Here is a 21,110-nt window from a genome sequence, read left to right as displayed (position 1 = left end):
CTGCCCTCTGGGGGTGCCAACAAAAGGACTCCCTGCACTGTAGGTGTCGGCCTGGGGTGGAGTGTCACTTTGTGGCAGTTGTGAGGGTCACTCCATACATACATGAAGACAGTGTTTTTATGGAGGAACCTGTCCGCCACAGGGCTCCTCCTGGCACTGGCCTTACCCTGCCCCCTCCCCCAGGCTCTCACCTCAATGGCAGCTGCGGCCTTGGGGTCAAAGCCATCACACACAAGCACAAGGAGCTTGTCACCCACACTGCGTAGGATCTGCACTGCCTCTGTGTGCGTCATTCCCAGCAGACTCTGGTGATTCACCTCCAGGATCCGCAGCCCCACCTTCAGCCGGCCATCCTTGGCAGCAGCCCCAGAGGAGCTCACCTGGAAGGGACAAGAGGGCTGAGAATGGAGAGGGGTACAAGAAGAATGTGCAGGGAGTCATGGGAGGGAAGGGAGTGGAAGAGAGGACACTACATGCAGGCAGTAGGGAAAGGAGGTGCCCACGTGTTTATGCAGGAGGGAAGGGAAGGAGAATGAGCACAAGAGATATGTCGGGCTTGGGAAAGGAGAGCACTTACACAATTCCTTGGGGAGAGTGGGAAAGGGGAGTGATTGTATGCCATTCCTGGGGCAGGGAGAGGGATCACATGTGATTTCTCTGACAGCACATACACGCGTGACTCCTCAGCATGGTGAGGGGAGGGGCTCATGCATGACAGCACAACGGCAGGCATAGGGGGAGTGCCTGCCCATGATGCCAGGGAGAGCGCTCGCCCACAACTCCTCAGCGCGCAGGGGGTGGGGAGCAGTCACCCATAACTCCTTGGTACGGTGGGGGAAGTGTGTGAAAAGAAGACAACTCACATGCCATTCCTCATGGGGGGAGCAGGAAAATGCTTGCACAATTCCTCGGGGGGCCGTGGGAGAGCACTCACATGCCATCCCTCAGAGCAGGGAGAGCGACTGGTAATAAAGCGAATGAGCACACAGACATTCCATGGGAGGTGGGGGTTTTCAGGGAACTTAAGCACACTGTGTGGGGTCTAGCAGGAAGGAACGTGCATGCATATTTACATGGGGAGAAGTGGAATCAAATAGAGAGACCACATGGAAACTGGGAAGAGGTCTGATTTCCCACAGGAACTCCTTTCTGCTTCCTGCCTAGCAGCCCCTGTCTGTGCAGGGCACCCTGAGTCTGTTACCTTGGAGATGAAGATGCCCTCATCGGTGGGGTCAAAGGGGTTCCCAGCGTGGCCTTTCGCTCCTCCCCGAATGCTGATGCCCAGCTTTTCTCCAGGAGCCTTCTCAATGCAGATTTCCTGTGGGCAAAAAAAAGTCCCTGTCTCCAATTTCATTTAGTTTGGGCTGAAAATGTGGCTGACAGACTCTGATTGGAGGTGAGGGGGCACTGTTGGTGCTGGTAGCAAACCATGCACCGAATAGCCAGGAAAGGGCCAGCTCCGTGGTTTCCACTTTCTTTGGCCTGATGGGTTTGTTGTGGTTCTCCTCTCCCAGTTCTGGGTCTAAGGGGGCAGAACCCCACCCAGCCTCCAGCCATAGTGACTGTTGGGTGTAACGATGAACTCTTGCCAGTCCCAGGCTGGGTACCCGCCTCCTCATCTGAGATCGCTCCTGCCACCAGGAGAGAGGGGAAACTTCATCCAGCTGTAGAGCTGCACCTCTCATCCAGCCTTCCATCTAGGCTCAGATGGAGCAGGGACTGCCTGCTCGAGGACACAGCCCCCTGGGGAGCAAGGGCACAGCCCCACTCAAACTGTCTCCCCCCAGGAGCAGGGTCATTTAATATTAATAAAGACCTGGGCAGAGGGGGAAGGGATAGCTCAGTGGTTTGAGCATTGGCCTGCTAAACCCAGGGTTGTGAGCTCAACCCTTGAGGGGCCATTTGGGGATTGGTCCCACTTTGAGCAGGGGGTTGGACTAGATGATCTCTTGAGGTCCCTTCCAACCCTAATATTCTATGAATACAAGGGAGCTCTGGCTCCAGTTTACCCACCTCCACCTACTGCATTTCCTAACGGGGAGTTCCAAGGGCAGTGTCTGTGAATTTTCCTACATGCACTTTTGTCAGTAGAGTTGTCAGGCTGTGCCCAGACCAGGGCTGCTGCTCCCACCTGGGCTCCTCTCCGCTCTCAGAACCTACCTGCATGCCAGGTGGCGGAGGATCTCGTCGCACCAACATGCTCAGCTCCTGTGTACTGGACAGCAGGGCATTCACAGCCTCCTGGTGGGTAGCATGGCGCAGGTCAATAGTATTGACCTCCAGGATCCTGTCCCCTACTCGCAGGCCACTGCGGGATGCCAGCCCATGGGGAATGACCTGCAGAGAGCCTCTGGTGTTAAGGCTGGAAAGAGACTCTGATGGGAGCAGATATCCACCTCCTAGCAGAGCTGCTGATGTAGCCATACACACCCTGAGCAGACCCTCCCCAGCAGGGAGATGAATGGCAGAGCTTCCCTAGGAAACCTCTATGGACTCCTCCCTCTGCTCCCCTTAGCTGCCAAACACCCTGTGACACCCACCCCACAGACTCCTCCCACTGCCCCCCTGAGCTGCCAAGCCCCACCATGATACCCTCCCCACAGACTCCTCCCACTGCTCCCCTGAGCTGCCAAACACCCTGTGACACCCTCCCACAGACTCCTCCCACTGCCCCCCATAGCTGCCAAACACCCTGTGACACCCTCCCCACAGACTCCTCCCACTGCTCCCCTGAGCTGCCAAACACCCTGTGACACCCTCCCACAGACTCCTCCCACTGCCCCCCATAGCTGCCAAACACCCTGTGACACCCTCCCACAGATCCTCCCACTGCCCCCTGAGCTGCCAAACACCCTGTGACACCCTCCCCAGACTCCTCCCACTGCTCCCCTGAGCTGAAAAAATACCCTGACACCCTCCCCACAGACTCCTCCCACTGCTCCCCTGAGCTGCCAAACACCCTGTGACACCCACCCCAGACTCCTCCCACTACCCCCCTGACCTGCCAAACACCCTGTGACACCCACCCCAGACTCCTCCCACTGCCCCCATAGCTGCCAAACACCCTGTGACACCATCCCCCCAGACTCCTCCCACTGCCCCCATAGCTGCCAAACACCCTGTGACACCCTCCCCCGCCTCCTCCCACTGCCCCCCATAGCTGCCAAACACCGTGACACCCTCCCCCAGACTCCTCCCACTGCCCTCCATAGCTGCCAAATACCCTGTGACACCCACCCCAGACTCCTCCCACTGCCCCCCTGAGCTGCCAAACACCCTGTGACACCCACCCCAGACTCCTCCCACTGCCCCCCTGACCTGCCAAACACCCTGTGACACCCACCCCAGACTCCTCCCACTGCCCCCATAGCTGCCAAACACCCTGTGACACCATCCCCCCAGACTCCTCCCACTGCCCCCATAGCTGCCAAACACCCTGTGACACCCTCCCCCGCCTCCTCCCACTGCCCCCCATAGCTGCCAAACACCGTGACACCCTCCCCCAGACTCCTCCCACTGCCCTCCATAGCTGCCAAATACCCTGTGACACCCACCCCAGACTCCTCCCACTGCCCCCCTGAGCTGCCAAACACCCTGTGACACCCACCCCAGACTCCTCCCACTGCCCCCCTGACCTGCCAAACACCCTGTGACACCCACCCCAGACTCCTCCCACTGCCCCCATAGCTGCCAAACACCCTGTGACACCATCCCCCCAGACTCCTCCCACTGCCCCCATAGCTCCCAAACACCCTGCGACACCCTCCCACAGACTCCTCCCACTGCTCCCCTGAGCTGCCAAACATCCTTTGACACCCTCCCCCAGACTCCTGCCACTGCCCTCCATAGCTGCCAAATACCCTGTGACACCCTCCCCACAGACTCCTCCCACTGCCCCCATAGCTGCCAAACACCCTGACACCCTCCCCACAGACTCCTCCCACTGCCCCCCATAGCTGTCAAACACCCTGTGACACCCTCCCCCCAGACTCCTCCCACTGCTCCCCTGAGCTGCCAAACACCCTGTGACACCCTCCCCCCAGACTCCTCCCACTGCCCCCTATAGCTGCCAAACACCCTGTGACACACTCCCCACAGATTCCTCCCACTGCCCCCTATAGCTGCCAACACCCTGTGACACCCTCCCCACAGACTCCTCCCACTGCCCCCTACAGCTGCCAAACACCCTGTGACACCCTCCCCAGACTCCTCCCACTGCCCCCTACAGCTGCCAAACACCCTGTGACACCCTCCCCACAGACTCCTCCCACTGCCCCCCTGACCTGCCAAACACCCTGTGACACCCTCCCAGACTCCTCCCACTGCCCCCTGTAGCTGCCAAACACCGTGACACCCTCCCCACAGACTCCTCCCACTGCCCCCCTGACCTGCCAAACACCCTGTGACACCCTCCCACAGACTCCTCCCACTGCCCCCTATAGCTGCCAAACACCCTGTGACACCCTCCCACAGACTCCTCTCACTGCCCCCCTGAGCTGCCAAACACCCTGTGACACCCTCCCCACAGACTCCTCCCACTGCCCCCCCTCAGCTGCCAAACACCTGTGACACCCTCCCCAGACTCCTCTCAAACCCTCATGCCTCAAAACAAGACGGTTCCATCCCCTGCCTTCTCCCCCACCCCCAAGCTTCCTTGAGGCATTTCCATCTTCCAGTCTCCTTGTTCTAGAGACTCCATCCCCAGTGGACACATTCCCTCAGACATGTCCAGACTGGGCTGCCCACATGGGTCCCTACCTTTGAGATAAAGACACCCGGTTCATGAATCCCAAATGGGTGGCTTGAATGGTCACTGCCTCCAACAATGCTGAGTCCCAGGGGCCCCCCAGCTTTGACCAGACAGATCTCCTGCAGGGAACAAAGAGCATAAAGCCACAGAGAGGGCAAGGAGTACCAAGCAGTGACTGTGCCTAGAAAGCTTCCCCCAGACACAGAGACCTTGCCTGGGAATGAGCGTCAAGGAGGCTCCCGCAACACATGGGAGACCCACCCACTTCCCAACAGCCCGACAACATGGTGGCCAGTCCTTTGAGGGACAGCTCGGAACCCCAATCCTGTCCAATTAACAGAGCACCAGGCCAATCAAACCCCCAAATCCCTTACCTCAATGGGGTACTGGTCCTCTAGGCCTTTGGGCAGATGGTTCCTTTGCAGCAGAGGCGTCTCCTCAGGCGGGCTCTCCCCATGGCTAGGAGGTGGTGGTGGGGAGTGCGAGCACACTCGCTGCACCACTGGTGAGTCTCCCTCGCTGAGCTGCTGTGCACCCTCTCTCTCTACCAGCAGCGCGATGGTGGGGGAGGATGCGGTAAGCAGCGCTACTGCCTGATCATGCCTGGCTTCTGTCATGTCTACCCCATTGATCTAGAACAACCCGCAAACCCAGTGTCAGCACATCACCCCTGCCCTGCCAGGCACTTTGCTGAGCATCACACGGGATCCCAGCACCCTGTCCCCCACTGTCCTGAGCCAAACCACCATGTGCCTCACCAACACTACCCCTCCCTAGAAGGCAGAGCCCTGAGTAGCTGCCGATATCCCACTTGGCCATAACCCCTCTTCTAGCCAGCCATCTAGCTGCCCATCAATGCCCCCTCCCACCACCTTACATGGCAGAGCCCAGAGCAGCAGCCAGTGCCTCAGCAATGTATGAGGAGAGCACATCGGCTAAGCCCCAAGACCCAGCTTCCTGGAGTCCCATCACACAAGCCAGCCATCCCCACAAGTCTGCTCCTGTTTAATAAGTACCCAGGAAACTGCGCCTCACCCTGCACTGGCTCTGCACAGACTCCCCCACCCCAGCTCTCCTGCAAGATCACAAATGCCAGCTTCAAGGGGCCACACTACAGGAATGAGGGCCAGGAAGATCCCAGCGCGGGAAGAGGCTGGAGAGACGCTTCCTGGCAGGAGATTGCCACATTCAGAAGGAAAATCATTGCTCAAGCAATAAACTCTTCAGTTATTATTCTTGTGGACATAGTAGTTCTGAAGCACCTGCTGGTCCTGCCATGCCCCCAAGGCAGAGCCCAAACATACCAGGCCACCGTGGGTATAGTGGAGCCTCTGCCTCTCACAGCGAGCAGAGTGGGAGATGAATTGGTCCTCATGGGGTGCCTCATTTCCCACCCTCAGGATGATTCATGGTGGCCCTTCATCACCACTGGGTACTGCCCTCCTAGGTGTAATAACACCATATTTCCTCCGATCTGTCAGAGCAAGGCCTACCAAGGGGCCCTGGGAAACCAAAAGGGCTACAACTCTGCTCTGAAATGAGCCAGAGACTTGTAATGCCCAGGACAAGCAGGGTCTGGGATCCAAAGGGCTGGCTGGAAATGTTACAGCTAAGCCCCAGCTCTGCACCAGAAAGGAGCTCCCAGACAGAGCCAGCCATCCACAGACTGGGCCTTAAGCATTCTCCCAGCAGGCCTCAGCGGGATATGTGGATCCCGGTGACAATGCCCACAACCAGCCTCATCCTCACCCTCACCAGACCCGGCACTATTCACTCCAGAGAGCAAACTTCACACCCCACCTAAGCCACACGAGCTTGAACCAAAGAAGCCTGAGGTGAGGCACCTCCTGACATCCCTGGTTCCAATCTACATTACCTACCCCATCACCTCCTCCCCGGAGCCACTTTCCAGCCCAATCAAGAGGAACACTGGAAGTGCAGGGTTCTCCTTCTGACCATACCACAGACATGGATGGGAGGGACTCTCCCTCGGCCCCCACAGTGAGCAGTCCATGAGAGCCCTCTTGGTGAAGACTCTTCTGATCACACTGAGTACCAGGGATGGGGAGAGAGCCCATCCCAAACATATACAAAGCAAGAGGCTCTGGGGATGGGGAGAGAGAGAGTAGGAGGTGGAGAATAAACCCAGCCACTAGGTCCCAGGGGCCACTAGGAGCCAAGACCCACCAGCTGCACCAGACATACCTGCAGCAGCTACACAGCCTCTCTGGACTGAGGTCTGGCTTTGCGAACTGCCCTTGGCCTGCTGAGCACTGTTCTTCATCTTGGACCCAGGCTGGACCCAGGCTGCAGCTCAGGGTGCTGTGCTCACACACAGAGCAAGTTTTCCTCTGTAACCTCAGCCTAGCCCTGTCATGGCCAGACAGAGCAGGGCCAGTAAGAGCAGGCGGGGCTGCCCAATGCCCAGAGAAAGGGAAAACTACCAGCTGCCCTCTGTGCAAGCAGCTCCCTACATGGTCCCGTGCCACAGAGAGGCTGTATCTCCCAGTGACTGGAGCCCAATCTCCATCTTTGTGTAAGCAAAGAGCTGCCACTGCCCTCTCACTTCCATCTAGTTCACTACCATCTGCTCCATCCCCAATTCTGTTGCTGCCAACTGACTGCCCTCTCCCTCCACCCCAAAATCCAGGGAGCCCTCTCTGCCCTAGGCCCAGCCCTGTGTCCCCAGTCTGGTACCTTCCCCTCCTGGGCTCCTTGCCCTCCATCCTCAATCCTGTACCTCCTCAGTTCCGCCCCACCCCCACTCCCTACTCTGTGTCCCCAATCCTGTACCACCCATCACGACCTGGGGTCCCTGCCCTCTCTTCCCACTCCTATATGCCTTCTGCCCTTCATTCCATCTCCTCTGGCCTGTCCCCCCCAGCTTCAAGAGAGTTCTAGTTACCTTCTAACACACATAGCCATTGATCAGGGATATTATTCACAATGAAGGAGAAAGACTGGTCAGAACAGGGGTGAGGACTGGAGCATTAGTAGCCAACCACAGGCATGTTTTTGGGGTGTTAAGTTTGGAAAAAGACTTTGGTTGGGTCCCTCAATCCACATGCTCAAAGCCCCCCATCCCCGGCCTCCCCAGCAGAGGGCAGGCCTCCCGCAGAAGAAGGGTGCAGAGGAGGTTTTGAGGACAAGGATGAGAGTAGGAAGCTGCGCTGTATTTCTTTTCTCAGGAAAATATAGGCCCCTTAGGACTGGTGGGAGCTAAGGCCTAAGAACTGATATCCCCAGCTGGCACCATGGGCACTGGATGCTTGCTCTTCCTCACAGATCCATGTACTGGCATCTGCCTGCTTGCAGCACTCAGAGGCAGCCTGCCTGTCTCCTGCCCGCAGCATGCCAAGGTCTGCCCAACTGCCTCATTCAGACCCTGGAGATGGTCACAAACTCACACTTGTACATGCCAGGACTATCACCTACTGAAAACCTGCCCAGTAAGGACAGGCAGGTGCTGCCCAGTTGAAGTCTTTGTAAGAAATAGATTAACATGGGGCCTCTCGCTGGCCAAGGTCCTGCGTTTTGACCTGGATTCTCATATTTTGGAGGCTGACAGAAAGTCATCAAACCTTCAAGGAAGAATTAGAAACACCCACTTCAAAGAGTCACAGCAGTCCCACAGGGCCAATCTAGGTGAACCACGGGGCACTGGCTTCTAGGCATTCTGCACAGGCTCCAATTCACAGAGCTCCACAGAACGGTCAGGAAGTAGGAACGCCGTAGGTCTACAGACACTTAGCAGGTGGGGATGGAATCCCAGCCCACAGGGCCACTGGATGCTCCCGTGGGGAGATGCCATCCTAGCAGCAACAAAGCCATCCTGCACCGCAGGAGGGTAAAAGGCATAGTGGCAGCTCTTGTCAGGAGACAAACAGCTGCTGGAGAGGCCATGGCCTGCAAAAGTCGTTGCTAAAATGCAGAGTGCTCTGTGCAACGCCCAGACCAGGAAAGCAGCAGTTAGGCTGGAGGAGGAAAGGATCTCTCTCTATGGACTGATACTGCACTGATTCCCATGGTCCCAAGTGCTAGACTCTGAAGCTCAGCACTGCAGTCTCTTGTTACTGTGCATACTCAAGCATGGGCAATAGGCTCGCGCGAGCAGGAATGTGCCAGTGGAGGCAGAGGAGGCTACTTTTTCTATACAAGCAATGACACCACATGCATCATGTCACCAAGAACAGTGGCTCTCAACCTTTCCAGACTACTGTACCCCTTTCAGGAGTCTAATTTGCCTTGCATACCTTATGTTTCACCTCACTTAAAATCTACTTGCTTACAGAATCAGACATAAACATACATAAGTGTAGTCTACGGAGCAGTATAACCAAGTCATTGTCCGTATGAAATTTGAGTTTGGTGCTGACGTCGCTAGTGCTTCTAATGTAACCTGTTGTAAAACTAGGCAAATCTCTAGATGAGCTGATGTACCCCCGTGAAGACCTCTGCATACCCACAGGGGTACATGTACCCCTGGCTGAGAACCACTGACCAAAATGATTGATGACAGCAAGGCCTATGTGTGCACTGAAACCAAATACCCTTCATACAAGCCCTGATCCGTGCAGAGAACAGGCTGAGGGGGCAGCCTACCCACACTGCTGACACTGAGGAATGCTGAAATGGCCTCATCTTCCCACCCTGAGAAGACAGACTGCAGTCTAACAAACAGCTCGAGAGTCTTTCTGACAACACTGCAGGGGGTGCCAACTGGCTACAGCTACACAATCCCCATAGTACAGCATGCGGAGACACCCCACAGGGCTCTAGCTAATCTAGGCAGCTCCCTGGGATCAGCTGCTGTCCAGGCCACGGCTCAATTTTGGAAGGCCTAGAAGAAGAGGAGCAGGGAAGGAGGGACAGAGGGAAGGAGGGACAGAGGGAGAGATGCTGGGCCACCCAAGCCCCATATGAAGAAAAATGGTGCCAGGCCCAGCTCAGTGCTCCAAAGGGTTTTCATGAGAAAGGGAAAACAGCGCAGACCCCAGGCCCAGGGATAGAGCAGACAGAAGCCAGCACTGACAAGGCTGTATCAGTGCTTACCCGCACCAGCTCTGTGGTAACTCTTGCTCTTACCACAGCAGCTGGACTAGAAACCCACCACCAGCACCAGGATGCAGGAGCTTCCATTCGCTCAGAGGCAGCATGCGAGCTCGGGGAAAGGGGGCAGGAAGGAGCGCAAGTGACAAGATTAGCAGAGAGGTCCGAGGTTAGAGGCAGAGGTGGGATCTGATCACTGGCACAAGCAGCAGCAGGAACTGGGGACCAAAGCTTCAAATGAAAGACCAGGAGAAAGGTTGCACCAAGTCCCCCTGGGCCCAGCGCTTGGCTTGACAACCCTCCCCTCTCCATCTAACGCCTACACTGACCCCCTGGCTTTCTGGAGGGAACAACTGCCACCAATGCGGGCAAGAGTCACTGATCCCCTGGGCAGCACCCACAGGGCCCTAAGGGGAAGACGTGTCCACCCTATGTAGTGCTGCTTCGCAGAGCCCAACGGGGGAGCAGACCCCACCTACCCAGTGAAGCATCAGGGGGCCGCAACTCCCCAGTGCAGCCAGCGCTGCTGGAGGGACTCACCAAGGTACTGTGGTTCGAGCGTTCACTGTGTAAGGGTGGGCACCAGCCTTGCCAAGAGCCGGTCAAAGCTGGTGACAGGCTGGGACAGCATGAGTGGGAGCTGCTGTTCTCTCTTGGGCCCTAGGAGCTGGGAAAGGAGCCCAGAGGTCAAGTGACAAGGAGACAGACCCATGCAGGAGGGGCTGAGGAGGGACAGTGGGATCTGCTTTCCTAACTCCTATGAACAGAAACAGTAAACAACAGGCTTCTGGCGAGACTCACCAGCACTACGCCTCCCTCCCATGGCTGCCCCAAGGCCCCACGCACTCACCGAGATGACCCGGTCTCCAACGTGCAGCGTCCCGTCCCGATGGGCCGCACCACCCTCTGCGATCCGCGAGATAAAGATCCCCTGAAACAGAGCCATGGGGGTCAGGGCAGCCCCAACCTCATCACTGGAGCGCCTCCACATCCAGATCCCTTCCCAGCAGCTGGTCAAGTCCCAGACCCTCAGCCCCCTTCCCACCAGGACCAAAGCCCCCTGCCCCTCTATCACACCACTCCCTCACTCCCCATCCCCCTTCTGACTCTGGCCATTCCACATCTCACCCTCGGACTCCTCAGCCCCCAAACCCTGCATGGAGCCTCTGGCTCCAGGAAAGCCTGACTCAGCGGAAGCTCAGAATACACAAGCTGAGAGGAGGGGGAGCCAGGACTGAATGTCACTGGCAACCACTGCCAGCCCCACCCCCACCCCCACCCCTGCCCGCCTGAGCTCCTCTGCCTGGCACAGAGCTAATGACACCCCCATAGGAGTGCAGGGAAAAGCCACCTGTCCCCCGGCCTGCAGAGATCTGGGGCTGAGCTCCCCTCCCCTCATGCCCACCTGCCCTGAGATATGGGGGCTGAGCTCCTCTCCCCTGGGGGCTCAGGGAGACCCCCCTACCCCTGCACCCACCTGCCCTGCACACAGACGGGGCAGAGCACTCCTCCCCCGGGAGCTCAGGGAGACCCCCTTCCCCCCACACCTACCTGCCCTGTGACATGGGGGCTGAGCTCCCCTCCCCAAGGGGCTCAGGGAGACCCCTTCCCCTGCCCCCACCTGCCCTGCATACAGATGGGGCAGAGCGCCCCTCCCCCAGGGGCTCGGGGAGACCCAGCCTGCAGAGACATCAGGCGGTGCTCTCCCGAAGGCCCCCCTGCTGGCTCACCGTGTCACCCGCCCTGTAGGGCGTGGAGCCCTTGCCCCCGGCAATGCTGAAGCCCAGTCCCTTCTCATTGCGCATGAGGCAGGTGGAGAATCTGTCTGTGGGTGGCGCTCCCTCAGGCCGCTCTGGAAAGCACAGGCCACCCCGTGGCTCTCGTGGGCTGTAATCGTCCTCGGGGCGCAGCGGTGTAACCGTGATGGCGTTCTCGGGCTCCACCATCCGCTCCCGAAGCACCGTCATGGAGACGGAGCTGCCTGAGCCACGCAGCGCCTCCACTGCCACGTGGTGCTCCGCACAGTGCAGGGCTACTCCATTCACCTGGGCAGGGACAGGGATCACGGTAGGAGGCTGGCACGGGGAGTCCCCAACCCCCCCAACACTCCCCCAAACTCACAAGGAGCCCCCCCACGCACATCGACCCCACAGTGACCCCCCCCCCAGCGCTGCAGGGAGACCCCTGCCTCCCACACACCACCCCTCAGGGAGCCTCCCACACACACACACCACCCCACAGGGAGACACCCTACACACACCACCCCACATGGAGCCTCCCACACACACACACCACCCCACATGGAGCCCCGCACACACACACCGACCCCACAGGAAACCGCCACACACAACAAACCCCGCAGGGAATGCCCCCCCACCACACAAACACAGATCTACCCCACAGGGAGCCCCTCTACACACACCAACCCCACAGGGAGCCCCCCGGCCCTGCAGGGAGACCCCTGCCCCACACACCCCACCCCACATGGAGCCTCCCACACACACCCCCCACCCCACAGGGAGACCCCCTACACACACACAGACCCCACAGGGAGCCCCCCCCCCCCACACACCACCCCACAGGTAGACTCCCTACACACACCAACCCCACAGGGAGCCCCGCACACACACACCACCCCACAGGGAGCCCCCACCCCACCTCACAGGGAACACCCTCCCCACACACACCAACCCCATTGGGAGCCCCCCTACACACATCAACCCCACAGTGACACCCCCAGCCCCGCAGGGAGACCCCTGCCCCACACATCCCACCCCAAATGGAGCCTCACACACACATGCAACGACCCCACAGGGAGCCCCCCCACACATCAACCCCACAGTGACCCTCTCAACCCCACATGGAGCCACTTACACACACACCAACCCCACAGGGAACAGATCCTCCCCACAGACACTTACCCCACAGGGAGCCCCCCTACACACACGGACCCCACAGGGAGCCCACACACACACACACACACCCCACCCCACATGGAGCCCCGCCCCCCCTCCCACACACACACACACACACACACACACACACACTGACCCTACAGGGAACTGCCACACACACCAATCCCGTAGGGAATGCCCCCCCACCCCCACAGACCGACCCCACAGGGAGCCCCCCTACACACATCGACCTCACAGGGAGCCCCCCACACACACACACCGACCACACACGGAATCTCTCACACACACCAACCCCACAGGGAACCCCACACAAACACTGACCCCAGAGGGAATCCCCACACATACACCTCAACCCCACAGGGAGAGCCCTCACACACTCCAACTCCCTAGGGAGCTTCCCTGAGGGAGCCACCCCACACACACACCCTGCACCATCCCCTCTCCTTCCGATGATGCACAGCTGCCAACACCAAAGCTGAGCCCCAGAAGGAGACACCTGTGGCCCCTATTGTGCTGGGGGATTCGGGAACAGCTGTAGGGGAAGAGTGGCTAGGCTGGTGCAGAGGACACTAGCTGGTTTGGGGACAAGGGAGGGAGCTGGAGGATCTTCCTGTTGCTGCTGCTGAATTTCACATCAAAATGCTCTTTGGCCTAGGGAAAGGGGCCCTGGGCTGGCAGCCAGGCGAGAGCAAGTCTCACATCTTCCACTGACTGACCTTAGTATGTCTCTTCCCACCACAGCCTTTATTACTGAGCTAGGCCTACCCTTGTGCACAGGCAAGTATTGTTCCCCACCTTTCACTGTGCAACTAACTAAGGGGCTGAGCTGGGAGCAGAACCCAGGTTTCTGATAGGGCAGATCAAAAGTCCCACCCGCCTTTCAGAAAGAATATGCCAATCCTATGGGCTTGGCTATGCCACCTCTAAAATGGGGCTACGCATACATACTCACCTCCACTTTGAGATACACAGATGAATGAGCACTATGTCAATATAAAGCAACAGTACCAAATAGCATTGAGGAGTCAATAACCTTCAATCTTCTGCCCTAACAAATAGACTACACTCCCCTTCCAGCACCAGAAACAGTACTCAGGAGTCCTAAGCCTATGGGTATGTCTGCACTGTATTCCTAGTCTGTGATCCGACAGGTCTGTGTCCAAACCCTCTTACCATCCACACACTAAACTCTCAAACATGCTTCTTTGAACCAGTTCTTGCTCGAACGGCTGAGCGTCTGGGTTAAAGCCCAAACTGGAACTCACACACTTTGCAGTGAGGCTGCAGACAAGTTCACTTGAGCGGTGATAGACCTCCAATGCCCTTCCCACAGGTTCTCCCAAGGAACAGACAAGCTCTTCCACAACTGACTGGGAAAGAATCCTAGAGCATCTCAGCACAAAAACCCATGGGCATGTCCCCCAGCACACACGGGAGAGTGCAGAAACAGGGAAGACACAGTAATGTGGGTAGGGTTTTGCTGTGGGAGTACTCATACGTGGGCCAGGTTAACCCGAGAGCTCGAACCTGCGTGCCAACACCCAGGCTGACTGTGCAGAGTAGACATGCCCCGTGTGGCATTCCGTCTATCAAAGAGTTAATTATGATGGAATTTCCCTGCCACAGTGGCTCTCCATCTCTGGATGTCTCCAGACCCAGACCCAGACACAATGCCATTCTCAAAGATGCTTCAGCCAAACAAAAGTAATTGACTCAATACAGGAACAACTGGGTGAAATTTAATGGCCTGTGTCATACTGGAGGTCAGACCAGTCCAGCCTTCAAATCTATGGAACGATTAATTTAAATAATGCTATTAAGGTTGAAAAACCAGGCACTGATAAATTAGGAAATGCCAGAATTAAGCTTGCCACTGTGACAGCAGCATGATCCAGTCTTTAATTCCATGATCTCACAGAATTTTTTTCTACATAATCCCTGCTTCATTCAGTGCCCATGGTGAGTAGTGAGCAAGACTGGTCTGTGTAAGCAGAATGATGCCCATTCCCATAAATGCTACCAAGTTGCTGGCTGCACTCAGGAGGACAGGAAACAAGGGGGGACCATAAGGAGTGGCATGAATAGGGAGCTGAGCTCTTGTTACAGACCCCTTGTGTTATTTCTCTGGCCTGAATGCTGATTGCCATTCCTCCCAATTCTGTAATGTACCATTTGCTCCCTGCACTGGCCCGTCCACGCTTCAGAAGCTGGCTACTCATGGGAATTGAATCTTGCAGGACTCAGCAGTTTTTAAAGATTTTTTGAGGAGGGAGGGGTAGTGGGTCTTATTATTATTTACTATCAGAGGCCCTCGGAGTCCCCGTGATGGACCAGGACCCCACTGTGCTAGGTACAAACACAGAACAAAAAGACAGTCCCTGCCCCAGAGAGCTTCCAGTGTAAGAGTATGTCTGGTGACTGCAGCTCCTGTAAACACACCTGAGTTAGGGTTCATCTAGCTAGTGTGGACATTGGAGCAGCAAAGCTGTGGCATGTGCACTTGAGTGCGGGCTAGCCCCACAAGTAATTACCCACACGTCTGGATGGGCTTGTACAGCCCACACTGCGATGTAGACTGCCGCATCTTCACTGCTCCAGTACCCAAGCAAGCTACATTAAACGTAGCTTGGATATGTCTCCATAAGCTGTAATCGCTTCCTGAATCGTGATTTCAGTGTAGTCATACCCTCAGCCTAAAACTAGAAACAACAAGGGGATACAGATCAAAGGTGGAGTACAAGAAAATGAGTCACTTTTTGTCAGCATGCTAGGCAGTGGTTGCAGGGTCTCTGGGGATGAGCTAGTCTTGTGCCGGACTCCTCTTCCCATATCCAGGGAAGAGGGCAAGGAAGCAGAAAGTGACTCCGTGCTCAAAGGCCAACTGATCAGCCAGTGGGGCAGCAAGGCAGACAGGGAACAGGGGTTCTCTGCCCACTTGGGGCATGGGGTTGTCTCAGTGCTGGAGAGATCAGTGCAGCAGCAGTCTCAGTTGTTAAGGTATGACTGAAGGTTAATGATACTAGTTCAACTGCAACCTCACTGGGGCAGGGAAGTTTTGTTCTGTGTTTGTACAGCTCCTAGCACAATGGGGCCCCAATCCCTGATTAGGAGCCCTAGGCATGACAGCAATACAAAAAAATAATCATCTTCATAATTAGATATCGGAGCCATGCCTGCAGCCCACAATCAGCACCCCCCAGCACTATACCTTGCCGTTTCACAGAAGCTGGGCTCTTACCTCCAGGAGCTTGTCCCCGACACGGACTCCTGCTCGGGCTGCAGGGCCCTCCTCTGACACACGGGAAATAAAGATGCCCTGGAATCAAAGTGTCATGTTAGCAAGAGGAGAGCAGGCCCTTCATCCCAGAAGCTGATGTTACTGGGGAAGCAGAGAAGGAGGAATTCCCCCTCCTGGTGGTGTATATTATTGGGAGGGGAATGCCCAGGCCTAGGAGGAGTGGTGCTGTCTCTGGTTACTACATTGTGACCACAGGGAAGTACTGGTGGTTCAGCCCAGAACCCATGCTCCAGAGATGACACCTTCCCCCTATCTCAGCCCTTCCAGACTCCTGCTTTCAAGAGGGGCTAAGGCGAGCCCTGCCTTGCCCTATGTGCCCCCAGCACATCCACAGAGCAGGCTCAGCACACACAGGGGTCAGGCACTGCCATGATGGGGCCCACCTCACTTCTAGATAGACAGATCCTGCCCTAGAGCAGGCAGGCACTTCCCCGCTTGGGCAGCCCAGCTTCTTACCTCGTCATCACCCTTGTAGGGAGTGGAGCCTTTGCCCCCTGCAATGCTGATGCCCAGCCCCCCTGTCTGCCGCAGGATAGTCAGGGTCAGCTGCAAGCAAAATGGAAACAGATCACAGCTCAGTGCAGAGCGGATGCCAAAAAAACAGCTTGCAGAGTAAGGAGGGTGGCGTGTACAAGAGCGCATGCAAGCTGGCATGCACACCAGCACACATGAATACAACTGCGAGTTTTGTTTGTGTGTGTGCATGGCTGCTCATGTATTTGCGCAAAGCAGAAGGGCTGTTGGAGGATGGGGTGGCGGCCACATCTGGTTGTTAGTGCCCAAAGCCATGACATCAATCAGCCCCTTCTCCATGGATCTGTCCCTAACCTTTATCCCAAGCCCCAACCAAGCCCCAAACATATCAGACACTGTGGCCAACACCACAGCAAACTGAAAAGCAGTGGATGTGGCAGGAGACTCGGGGTGGTATGGAGGGACTGAGCAGAAGTTGTGGGGGACTTGGGGAAGTCAGGGGTGACTGAACAGAAGCTGGGGGGCTGGCAAGGGGTAGAATTGAGCCAAATGGCGAGTGACAGGAGCCAGAGATGGTGTCTGTACCACCTCCCAATCTTGGTCTCCTTTCCTTTGGGGTCCAATTCTATGCAGGTGCTGTGAAATTAAGGGCCCCTCCTGACTCTAACATGGCCTGCACTTGGCTCCCACACACAGAGCAACACCAATGCATAGCTCTGATCAAATTACCCCCCTTGCCCTACTGGCTGCAAACAGGATGAGGCAGCTGCTTCCTCTTCTCTCCTCAGGGACAGGCAGACTCAGGATTCTGACTGGGGCATTCAACAGCCTCCTTCCTTCTCAGCTCTCCCACTCCCCCTGTCCCACCTGCTTAGCACTCTCCCTAGCCCTGAGAGCAGTTTGTACTGTGTCTGGGCCTCAGCTGGCTATGCCTAAATCCAGGGCCAGCAGAAAGTGCTGTGTGAAGAGGTGTTCGGTTCGCACTCCCTCAGTGACAGGGAAAGAAGGAGGTGCTCCTGGGGCTTGCTGAGTGTCATAGGCCCAAGGAGCCAGGTGAGGAGAGCCCACTGAGCAGTGGTGATGGAAATGCACAGAGAGCCCCTGGGGAGAGAAGGGTGCTGGTGTGGGAGGAAGGAAATGGGAAGAAATTCGCTGCCTTCCAGATGTCACTTCTCTGGAAACAAAGTCTAGAGCAGAGAAAGGCTGCTGCAGAGGCATCAAGCTCTAAAAGCACACACAGCTGGGGCCATCCCCAGAGACTGCACTGAGGTGGGAGGTCAGAGCAGATTGGGCCATCTTCTCTGGTAGCCTGTTTCTGGCATGGTCCCTGCTAGGTGCTTCTCAGAGATATGTCATGGCAAGGGAACCACTGAATCTTGCCTGCTTAAGACTGGGGTAGCCAAGGTGCAAGGCGTAGGGTCCTTGGAGTTCTTAGAAAAGTCCACTTCACGCAGCTTCAGCGGCAGCTCAATGTATGATGTGAGCAGAACTGGAGTTTACGGACTGAAGTTGCTTCATGGCTGCCATCTGTTTAAGTTCCATGGTGCTTTGACAGGCGTGGCCTCTGGAAAGCTGCCTGATCAGTCATGGAAGGCTTACAGCCCAGTAAGCCACTAGGCAAATGAGGTCTCTGTCTCTGCTCTCTCTGTTTCCTCTGTAATTGTCTCGCTTTCCTGTATTTCTGCTCCCAGTTCTAACAGGAATGAACTCTGTGCAGCCTCCAACCACAGTGTCTTGTTATACTAATCTCAAGAGCAGAGGTCAAATGGATTAAAAACCAGCTGACAGATAAGTGGGGAATTATCAAATGGGGGTGTTTCTAGTGGTGTTCCCCAGGGATCAATACTTGGTCTGACACTATTCACCATGTTTATCAACAATGTGCAAATCAATATTAACTCACTACTGCTATAATAGGTGGATGAGTCAAAGACTAGAGGAGTGGCAAATAATGCTTTAGCCAAACATAAGTTATTGGGCTCCATATAGTGATAACCGAGTGAACTTTAAGACCTTGTGATATACAGATTAGACTACACGATCCAATAGTCCTTTCTGGCCTTTAATTCTGCTAATCTATGAGGACAGAGCAGCGATACAAACTGATCTGGCTGCCTTGGTAACCTGGGCCCACTCAAACAAAATGTTTTTTAATATGGCTAAATGCAAACCAGGAATGCAAGCCACACCCACAGAGTAGGGGATAGAATAGCTCAGTGATTTGAGCATTGGCCTGCTAAACCTAAGGTTGTGAGTTCAATCCTTGAGGGGGCCACTTAGGGATCTGGGGCAAAAACTGGTCCTGCTAGTGAAGGCAGGGGACTGGACTCAATAACCTTTCAAGGTCCCTTCCAGTTCTAGGAGATTGGTATACCTCCAATTATTACCTTTATTACCTAGTTGGGAATTACAGCCTAGAAAGCAGTGACTCCAAAGGACTAAGGAGTTATAGTAGACAAGCAACAGAGCATAAGCCCCCAGTGGGATGCTGGAGTAAAAAGGCTAATGTGATCCTGTATAAACAGCGAGTAGAGTAGGGAGATGATTTTACCCTCTGTGTGGCTCTAGTGAGACCAGTACAAGAATACTTGGTACAATTCTGGTATCCAGGTTTGCAAAAATGTTTTTAAAAATTGAAGAGGATGCAGAATAGAGCCACAAGAATGATTCAAGGGCTGGAGAAAATGCCTGACATGGAGACTTTTCTACATAAGTGACTGAGAGCAAGGGTTGATTACCATGTATATGTACCATCATGGGGAGAAAATACCAGATACTAAAGGACACTTCAATCTAGCAGAGAAAGGTAGAAAATCAACCCATGACCAGTAGCTGAAGTCAGACAAATTCAACTTAGACATTAGGCACAAATGTTTAAAAATTAAGTATGATTAATTACTAGAATAAACTATGCATCTGAGGAAGTGGGTATTCACCCACGAAAGCTCATGCTCCAAAACCTCTGTTAGTCTATAAGGTGCCACAGGATTCTTTGCTGCTTTTATAGAATAAACTATGAAAGGACATAGTGGATTCTCTGTCTCTTGCTGTGTCCCAAGCCTGGATGACCTTCTGGAACAGATGCTTCAGTCAGACACAAGTCACAGGGCTCGATAAATGGGTAATTGGGTGAAATTCAGTGGCCTGTGATATACAGACAGTTACACGAGATGTTCTAAAGGGCCCTCTGGCCTTAAACTCTGTAAGTCTTAAGCTATCGCCATTAATACTCAAAGTAGGGGGGAAAACCCTCCCTCCCCTGCAACTAATTCTACAGCAAGTGAAAGCGACACAAGGCCAAGAGGGGCTAGAGATCGTGGCAGGAAATAACCGAGTGAGATTCAACCTGGATACAGGCAGCAAATACACCCCCGAGGGAGAAAGCAAACCCACAATTCCCAATGGAAAGAAGATCCTTGGACCATAGAGGCAGCCACCAGACAAAGATGGGACAGCAGCAAGATGGGGCAGAATTTGCAGTGGGGTAAAGCAGCTAGAAAAGCCAAGGGGATTGTGGGAGCAGGGAGGGACCAGCCTCGTTCTCTCTCCAGCTCTGGAGAGACACTACCCCCCATCCCCACAGGGATCTTGTGCTCAGCTTCAGGTCCCTCAGTCTCACACCTCCTGCCCTGGGACAGGGAGAGGAGAGTCTTTCTCTGTCTGCTCTGGGAAGGCCTCACCTGGATACCCTATTCAGCTCTGGATACCAGGTGAGATACTGAAGGAGCGGAGGGTGCTCAGAGAAGAGCCAGGAAACAGCTCAGGGGCCAGAAAGATTGACTCACCAGGAGAGATTAGAAGAGCTAAATCTGTCTGGCTTCGCTAAGCAACAACCAAAGGGGACATGATGACAGGCTGGAAATATCAGAAGTATGTGATCTGTGGAGAGGTGGGAGCTTATCGCTTGGGCTGTTTAGAACTAGACTAAAGCAAACAATCGAAAAGCTAAACAGTAGTGAACGATCCTGCTCTGGCCCCAGAGATGGGACGTGGTTGGGAATTTCCCACTCTAGCCAGACTGGATCAGACCAATGGTCCATCTAGGCCAACATTCTGTCTCTGATAGTGGCCAGTGCCAGATGTTTCAGAGGGAATGAACAGAGCTGGGCAATTATCAAGTGATCCATTCCCGCGTGCGCCTCCCCCCGTCCCCGCTTCTGGCATTCAGAGGTTGAGGGACATCCAGAGCTGGGGTTGTGTCCCTGATCATCCTGGCTAACAGCCATTGATGGACCTATCTTCCATGAATTTGGCTAATTCTTTTTGGAACCCAGTTATACTTTGGGCCTTCACAGTATCCCATGACAATGAGTTTCACAGGTTGACTGTGTGATGTGTGAAGAAATACTTCCTTTTGTTTGTTTTAAACCTGCTGCCTATTCATTTCATTGAGTGACCCCTAGTTCTTGTGTTACGTGAAGGGATAAATGACAAGTCTCTATTCACTTTCTCTACAGGTTTCAGATTTTATAGACTTCTATCATTTCCACCCTTAGGCCTCTCTTTTTAATCTCCCTTCCTATGGCTGCTGTTCCATACCCCTAATCATTTTTGTTGCCCTTCTCTGTATTTTTCCCAATTCTAACTTTTTTGAGACAGGGCAACCAGAACAGCACGCAGTATT

The 21,110-nt window shown here is 55.2% G+C and overlaps 1 protein-coding gene across 35 annotated transcripts in view; it reads right to left on the bottom strand.

Annotated features, from left to right (window-relative positions):
• Nucleotides 1-21,110, bottom strand: part of SCRIB (scribble planar cell polarity protein) — a 234,812-nt gene that overhangs the window by 131,620 nt on the left and 82,082 nt on the right. For 33 of the 35 annotated variants that reach the window (XM_050939290.1, XM_050939297.1, XM_050939304.1 and 30 more), the window contains 9 exons: nt 16,469-16,558; nt 15,953-16,030; nt 11,530-11,844; nt 10,650-10,730; nt 5,125-5,382; nt 4,759-4,869; nt 2,161-2,337; nt 1,202-1,318; nt 192-380 (listed from right to left, as the gene is read on the bottom strand). In XM_050939290.1, coding sequence (XP_050795247.1) covers nt 192-380; nt 1,202-1,318; nt 2,161-2,337; nt 4,759-4,869; nt 5,125-5,382; nt 10,650-10,730; nt 11,530-11,844; nt 15,953-16,030; nt 16,469-16,558 — 1,416 coding nt within the window. Of the gene's footprint in view, nt 1-191; nt 381-1,201; nt 1,319-2,160; nt 2,338-4,758; nt 4,870-5,124; nt 5,383-10,339; nt 10,557-10,649; nt 10,731-11,529; nt 11,845-15,952; nt 16,031-16,468; nt 16,559-21,110 lie in introns of those variants that run through there. The other 2 variants (XM_050939301.1, XM_050939325.1) reach the window with 2 other exon arrangements.

The sequence above is a fragment of the Gopherus flavomarginatus genome, chromosome 2, assembly GCF_025201925.1.
Source record: "Gopherus flavomarginatus isolate rGopFla2 chromosome 2, rGopFla2.mat.asm, whole genome shotgun sequence".
Lineage (NCBI taxonomy): Eukaryota > Metazoa > Chordata > Testudines > Testudinidae > Gopherus > Gopherus flavomarginatus.
Note: the sequence above shows the minus strand (reverse complement) of the source record. Positions and strands in the feature narration are given on the sequence as shown.